The sequence below is a fragment of the Pteropus medius genome, unplaced genomic scaffold (genome assembly GCF_902729225.1).
Source record: "Pteropus medius unplaced genomic scaffold, Ma_sr-lr_union100, whole genome shotgun sequence".
NCBI lineage: Eukaryota > Metazoa > Chordata > Mammalia > Chiroptera > Pteropodidae > Pteropus > Pteropus medius.
The window spans coordinates 14860298-14868226 of NW_024349797.1; the positions used below are offsets into that span (position 1 = coordinate 14860298).

Here is a 7929-nt window from a genome sequence, read left to right on the forward strand (position 1 = left end):
GGGTGGATGATGGATGAGTGGAGGGGTGGATGGATGGATGGGTCTCTCTGACTCCATGTTCTCAGCTTTTCCCAACGTGGCTCAGGAGTTTCCTGGTTCCTGGTCATGCCAGGGTGCCCTGCATGAGGGACGGGGAGAGGTGGGGCTTATGAGGCTGAAGTGACATTTTCAGGGGAAGTGGTCTTCCCTAGAGGAAAGGGCCTCTGTGCTTTCTTTGCACGTCCCGGATCTGGACTGGAAAAAAAGAAAAAAAACCCACTCAGGGTGCTGCCTCACAGATGAGCCCTGATTCACACAAACACAGAAGAATGAACCCAGCGAAACACACTCACACGGCCCAGACACTTACCCTCCAGGACGGAAAACTCTCCTTTTGCATTTCCGCCCATAAATGTATTAATACAGCACCGCCCTTATAAAGAAAATAAAAAGGAACATTTTTAAAGCAAAAGTACAAAGATATGTTTGTTGAGCCCCTCCTTGGGGCCAGGCCCACCCTTGCTCTGGGAGATAGTGAGGGGTCAGACCTGGCCCCTGCAGAAGGGACTCAGGATCCTCAGGGAGACGATACAGGAGAGGTGACTTCAGGAGCCAGGATGCAAGTGTGCACAGCAAGCTGCCGTGGAGACACAGAGAATGGGCACATAGTTCATTCAGAGAGCTCAAGAAAGGCTGCCTGGAGGAGGCGGCACTCAGCTGGGTCTTAGAGGGTGAGAGCAGGATAGAAACAGCTAGTTAAGGAAGAGTGGGAAGGGCCTTCCAGGCAGCAAGACCCACATAAGCAAAGGTGCAGGGACATGATGTGGTTTAGTGTTCAGGAGAATAACTAGAATGTCCATACTAGAGCTCTGTGAGTCACTCCTTGGGGGTCCTCGTGTCATTAGGAGATGCTGGGCAGAGCGGTAGCCTGAGATGATGGTGAAGCTTGGTTGGTTAGGGGCAGAGAAATGGCCCTCATCTCTGCTCTCTGAGTTGCTCGTATGTAGGGCCTCCCATATTTAGGGACAATTCTTAGGAGTCTGATCATAACTATAGCAGGAGTAGGCACTGTGCTTAGGAGCCCAGACAAGGTGGCCACACCCTGCCCATGGTGGCCCTTGGCTGTGCCCTGGGGTTTTACTCAAAAGCAAGCAAATGGCTGAAGAGCAGTCCCCAGACCTTGTCAGGGACCAAGAGCTGACTGATGACACCTTACGAGAAGGACTAAGGATGGATGGACAGATGGATGGATGGACGCATGGACAAATGGATGGATGGATGGATGGACAGAGGGCCAGAGGGACTGTTGGCTGGCTGGCTGGCTGTATGGACGGGCGGGTGAGGAGATGAATGGGTGAACAGACTGATGGATGGGAGGATATGGATGAATGGCTGGATGAGAGGCAGGAGCATGTCATCCTGGGCTGTCATTCTATTTCAGCATTTTCATCTTGCTCCACTTTTTTTTTCCATAACTTTTTTGCTGAGGTATAACTGACATGAAGTATATAAATTTTAAGTGTACAGTGGATGAATTTTTACATATGTATGTATACATATATATGTGTATGTATACATATGTTACACATATGTATATATATGTGCATCTGTCACCAAGATCACAGTACAGAACAGCTCCAACTTCTCCTACCCACTTTGCACAGCAACATCACCTACCCCTGACTATCAGCCTGCCATGCTCCCCATGTGAACCAATAGCGGACACCCACACACTCAGCCTCTAAGCCCGATGTCATCCTGGGGCCTCTTTCCCCATTCACAATGAGCAAGGCCCCAAGCCCAGTTCACTCTGCCTCACTTCGGTCCCCTGTCCCTACGCTCCTGTCCCACCATCTCAGCCTGGACTGGCATAGCAGCCTTCAGTCACCCTGCCCCTAGCCATGCCCTGGTCAATTCTCTCCCCACCACCAGCACCTCCGCTTGGCGAGGCTTCCTTGCAGATGGTGATGCCTGGAAATTTGCAGGCGGTTACTGCCAGTCCAGCTGATGACTATGGCTCTTAGAGGCCGAGTGCCAGCCAGTTCTCATTGAATGATCACGTGTACCCTGAGGACTCCAAGGCCCTCCCTGGGACCCAGAGGGATCCAGATGGTGGGGGCAGACAGTGTGCTGGGAGGAAGTGGCCCAATGGTCCCAGAAGCATTCCCCATAAAGAAAGGATATGACTCGATGGAGAGGAGAAATGGGGTAATAAAGCCCAAACAAAAGGCGGGAAATGCCATTCTGGGTTGGGTGGCTCCCGGGACGGGGCTAGTGGACAAACAGCTCTCTGGAAATCTCTCGTGCCTCCCCCGGACCTGGCTGCCAGGGCAGAATGGGAAGGCAGGCTCTCAGGCCAGCTGAGCAGAGACAGTTCTCCAGGTGACACTTGCCAACGCTTTCACCATTGTTGTCAGGCAGTGCTCCTCATAGCCCCGCACTTGGCTCATTCCCACTCTTTTGTCACCTGTGGTCTTAGTTGTCCCTCCTCCCGAAAGTCTTCCTTGAGCTTCTCTAGTAAAGGGGATGGGGTGCCGTGCTCTATGCTGTGATGCCATGGACTGTGCCTACCTGGGCACTCATCTAGTCCGTGAACCCCCCGGGGCAGAGACCCTGTCACAGTCACGACCGTGTCCCTGGTTCAGGGCCTGGCACGTAGCAGGTGCTCAATAAAACTTCCATGGGTGAGCGAATGAATTAGCAAACGTCCGAGCAGGAAGGTGAGGACCCTTCTGAGATACGTCCCGTCTTCCTGTCGTGATTCCTTGGTCCCCTCCTCTCATCCCCTCTTTTCTGTGAAGGAAGAAGAGGCGGAGGATGTGTTTAACTTCTGCCCCTCAGAAGTTAACTTCTGCACCATCCTCTCTTTTCTCCTTTTGTCTTTACCTAAGATCCACCTTCCTCAGGGAGACCAGAGCTATTCAGCTGCGACAGACACATTAGTAGCTTAAACACGTGGTTCTTTGGCGCCTTTTTTTTTTTGAGGGAAAGAGTAGGAAGGGAATCACAGCACTTAAGAAAGTTCTGGGCTAAACGCCAGGGACCCAGCCCTGCCAGTAATAATCCGCTTCGCTTCGTGAGCACCTTCTGTGTGCCAAGGAGCATGCTAGGTGATCTACTTGCATTATCTCATTTAATCCTCATGACAACCCTCTAAAAATGGCATAATTATTAGTATCATTATCATGAATCTCCCCATTATGCAGATGAGGTCACTGAGGCACAGACAGATGCCCTGCGCTGCAGCATCAGGAGGGGCTGCATTTCTTCAATGGCTTTGCTCGCTCCCTCCAGATGCTCCCACATCCACCCCGGGGAATATTTAGAGGGTGACAGCTGCAGGGCTTGGCATGTGCCCCACAGGTGGCCAGCCAGTTCTTGTTGGAGGGTCTCAGGAGAAATGGGGGCCTTCCTGGCACAAAGGCCAGGTCTAATTCAGAGCCGGGCAGGGGAGAGGTCAGCAGGAAATAGCCCACACCGCACCTGCAAAAGGAGTGAGTCTTTCGTGTTTGTTAAGAAAATGCAGGTTTCCATAAAAAGCATATTAGTTACATGAAGATAACTAGAAGAAACAGCCCAAACTGTTCAAAGTGGCTGCTTCTGCGGAGTGGGTTTGTGGCCCACTGAGGCCTGATGTAGCTTTTCTCATTAAGTGCCTTCCAAGGCCATTAGTATTTTTAACCAAAAGTTTATTTTTGAAAAAAGAGGCCGTATCAAGTCAAATGTTCTTCCTCCACTCACATGTGTTTTTTTTCTTCTTCCTTACGACTTCGATCTCTGCCTCCTTTTTTTCTAGGAAGAGAAAACGTTGGGCATCCTGGTACGGCACAGAGTCCGGAGTGGCGTCTCAGGCAACGTGGCCATGGAGGTGGATGGGCTGCCCTTCCACCGTACCCACGCCCAGGTGACCCAGAAGCTGTTGGATGTCACCAAGGTGCCCGTGTGAGCTGACATTACAAGCATGGGGAGTGCGTCCCGGATGGCCACACCTGGATCAAGGGATCTCGATCCTTTTTTTTACAACAGCCTTGCAAATAAACACCAGCCCGGGGTGAGCAGCGTGCTCCACACTGGCTGAGAGCCTGCATGCCCATTCCTGGGAGGCGGTAGTGCATGCGGGCCAAGGAAAAGTTTCTCTGGGGTTTCCAGTTTTTGCTTTTATTCGTAAGGGTCTAGAGCTTTCGATTTCAACCCTCCTTCACCCTGGCTCCTCAGGCCACCCACGTGGCCTGCCCCGGTAGTCTTCTGGCGGATCACTTGTAGACACCATGAGCAATGAACTACCAGACAGTCAAAAGAGTAGGCGTTACCAGGGCCATGAACAATCCCCCAGGCTAATTAAGAAATAGTAAAATGTACAAACGTGTAATATATTTTTATGAAGCTCTGGGACTTTACTAAAGGTTTACTCACCGCCAATAGCAAAACATTGATGCCTTTGAAATGCTCTTTTTTAAACAACATTTTGTTTACTTGGGCAAAAGACCCCTCAGCCTTACACTTCTCACCATCCCCGCCACCCTGCCGGCTTCTCACCCCCCTGTGCCTCCTGAGACCCACCACAGAGCCTGACACTTCCTCCTCCCCATCTGCTCACCCCCAGACTGGGGCCAGGCGCTTTGCCTTCTCTTCATGGGAGGGTGGCCATACTTCTGGAGCCCAGGGGTGGGTCAGGATGGTCCGGGACTTAGGTCACTCACAGAGGCCTCCTTCCTGGACAGCGCTAGCCAGCTTGTCCTTATCTCCTTCACGACCTCCCACCGCACATTTCCCAATGAAATCAGAAGCAGAGTCACTGACCACATCCCATCACACTCACGTATTGGACCAGTACAGCACCGTGTGCTGGCTCACTGCTGAGTGACGGCGGGCTCATCCCCATGGGGCATTCCTGTTTCCCAGCTAGGGCCCCAAATATTTATGGAGGCTGCTTAGTTTTGTTTTCTTAAACATGTCTAGTTTGATTCTTGAAGGGGCATCAGTTGTAAAGTCTAAAACACATGCTATAGAAATTACAATCCACAGTCAAACCTAAGTGCACAGTAAAATAACCTGGGGTTAACTCCCCGTGCTCCCTACACAGGGCTATGTGAAGCCCCTGGCCAGAAGCAACTGAGGTTGGGACTGTCCATACTTCCTTTTGTCATTCTGGTGGGGCGTCCCCACCTGCAGTCTGTTCTGCTGGCGTGGCATCAGGGCTGGTACACCCACCGTAATGAGCTCCAGCTGCCACTTCTCACAGTCCCTTTAACCCACCCCAGCTCTAAGCTTCACTGGCCGGGTCTCCTCTACTTAACGATTTTTGTCCCTGATTTGAGACTGCAGAGTTCCATGTAATGGGGGCCTCTGGTTGAGAGGGGACCCTGGAATTTTTGAAGTCTTGATGGCTAGAAGAGAGAAAACATCACTCTGGTGAAGCTGCCAGCACCCTTCTGACTCATTTTTAGGGGAAGTCACTAATGGGCCTTTGGTTTTGCAATAGTAATAGCAGAATTCTGTTGCAGCATGGGGAAGTTTGAGGCATGATCATGTAATAGGTTATCTTCACTGTGGGCAGAAGTTTATGGAGGAAATGATTAAGCTGTTTGGGAAAGAGGCTGAGACCCAGGTGGAGTCCAGAGGAGGCTGAGCATGGGGGTCCAAGCCCTGAGGCATCTGAAGGCCCCTCTGTGGGGAGAGGTAGGCCCGTGGCCCTGCAGCAGGGGCGAAGGTGCAAGGGACGGCCAGAGGACCCCTTAGCAAGGTCCTCCAGGGCAGAGTTTTAATTCTTTCTTTCACAATCTGATTCCTGCTTAGGCCTTTAGTAAACTTTTGCTTCGTTTTGTCCTTGGTCTTGGCTTTGCTTTGGGGAAGGGCTTGTGTCCGTACGTGGGATGGCATGGTGAGCATGGCTGTAACCTGGGAAAGCTGGTTACAGGGGGACAAGAGGTGACCTTGTCCTTGTATAGGGAATGGCAGGGTTGGAGATGGGCTGGGGCATCCACCAGGATGGATTTGTAGGGCATGCGAGCGTCCCTGGACATTTCCAGGGATGTCAGGTGGGGCGATCCTGGTAAACAGTGCCTGAGGTGCTCTGTTGGTGTTCGAGGGTGGGCCAGAGACCTTGGGCATGTCGTGCACTTGGTGCGCATGCTGCACAGACCCTGCAGGTGAGACTCGAAGGCAAGCAAGCCAGCTAAGGGGGTCAGGTCTCCTTGGCTCCTGGCTGTCCTCAGGCCGAGTGCTGCCCCATCGCTCAGCTGGGCCAGGCTTTTCTCTGAGGAATTTCCTGCCTCGTTGCATGTGCCCTGCTGACTGCCAGCCCCACCTCAGTCCAGCCCACTGCATTCTACTACTTGTCACCCATTCTATGTGGCTTCCACTGGCTCCACATCAAAATCTAACTCAGATTCAAAAGACCACTGCTCTAGGTAGGATGGAGAAGATGTGGCTTACCAGCAATTCACATAAAACCAATGTCAGTGGTGTGATGTGCTTGCCAGGAAAGCCAATGCATCAATAGAAGCACAGCGAGGTAAATAAATGGTCCCCTCCTCCTTGGGCAGGTCAGACAGTGTCGCTTCAGATCCAAGCATCGCATTTGAAGAAGTGGGTTTTGTTAAGATGAGGTACAGGAAAGTGAATGCTTAAAACCGGTTAAGCGGAGGTGGCTTGAAGAGCTATCAGAAAGTAACCAGATGCTCACCAATTCTGCTTCCTCTTCCTGCATAGAGGAAAACTACATTTCCCAGCCTCCCTTGCAGTAAGGTAGGGCCATGTGACTGGGGTCTGGCCAGTGGAATGTGAGTAGCAGAGATATCAGCCACTTCCAGACTTAGCCAAACACCCTGTGAGATTCTCTGTGCAGCTTCCTCTACCCTTGTGGATGGAAAGAGAGGACCCCAAGAGGATGGGACCTCTTGATGGAAGGATCCTGCCATCCTGAATCACTGCCATCATTTGGAAAAAGACTCGTCAGCAAGGAGCTGTTCATTGGACTTTGCATGAAAAGGAGATCAACTTTTATTGTTTTAAGGCACTGACCTGGCGGGTATATACTGCAATACAATCCAGCCTTGTCTGACACAAACTATGTCAGGTATGAGAGTCATCTGCAAAGCCCAGTACCTGTAGGGCCACATGGTTCCAGAGGCCAGAACAAAAGCCAGTGGGAAAAGTGGTTTCACTTTGGCTCATTAGGAGTCTGCCCAACCTTGGAATGACTTGTCTTGGGGAGTAGCAAACTGCTGTCATTGGTGGTATTTGTAGAGGAATTGGACCATTACTTTGGGGATATACATGGGATAATTCATGGAGAGAGAATTGGAAATCGTGTCTTCTACGACACACTCCAGAGCTGATAACTTGTCTAATCTCACAGTGTCCTTCTGATAGTAGTTAAAGTGAATGAAAGTAGAATCCCACCATTTCCTTAGAGCGCTAGGCACCATTTTGGCCCCAGGGTGATTGCCATCAAAGACCATTGTCTTGCCAGATGAAATCCTGGGAACTGCAGGATCACCAGCTGCAAGCTGCAGGTTCTTCTGAAAAGCTTTGAACCAGGAGGGCCAGATTCTGGCTCTCTCTTCGTTGTACCAGCCAGAGGAAAAAAGCAGATGGAGATGTATCCTGTGCTGAAAATTTCTCCCACTCTTGTCTGGCCAACCCACAGACCACTGAGCGTAAACAGGAAGATGAGCCTTATCTTGCTAAGCAATACTGGTGAATAAGAAAGGAATCTGAAAGCTCCTGCCACCTCAGACCAAACCAGATGGATCTTTTCCTCCACCTATTCCCTCAGAGGGAAAGGAGTCTTAGATGCCAATAATGTCCTCAGTCTGTTTGGAAGAAGGCATGACTCTTCCAGAACACTTCGGGAATCTGACCCAGAGAGGGATTAAGTGACCAGAACCAAATTTACATTTAATATGATGCACTTAATCCTTAGCGGTAAACATGGAGTCTGCCGCT

At 50.9% G+C, this 7929-nt stretch overlaps 1 protein-coding gene across 1 annotated transcript in view; it reads left to right on the top strand.

Annotated features, from left to right (window-relative positions):
- DGLUCY (D-glutamate cyclase) overlaps window positions 1-6842 on the top strand; it is a 59093-nt gene extending 52251 nt beyond the window's left edge. Inside the window, 1 exon segment of the mRNA XM_039884026.1 lies at window positions 3776-6842. Coding sequence (XP_039739960.1) covers window positions 3776-3925 — 150 coding nt within the window. The 3' untranslated portion in view covers window positions 3926-6842.
- The last annotated feature ends 1087 nt before the right edge of the window (window positions 6843-7929 follow it).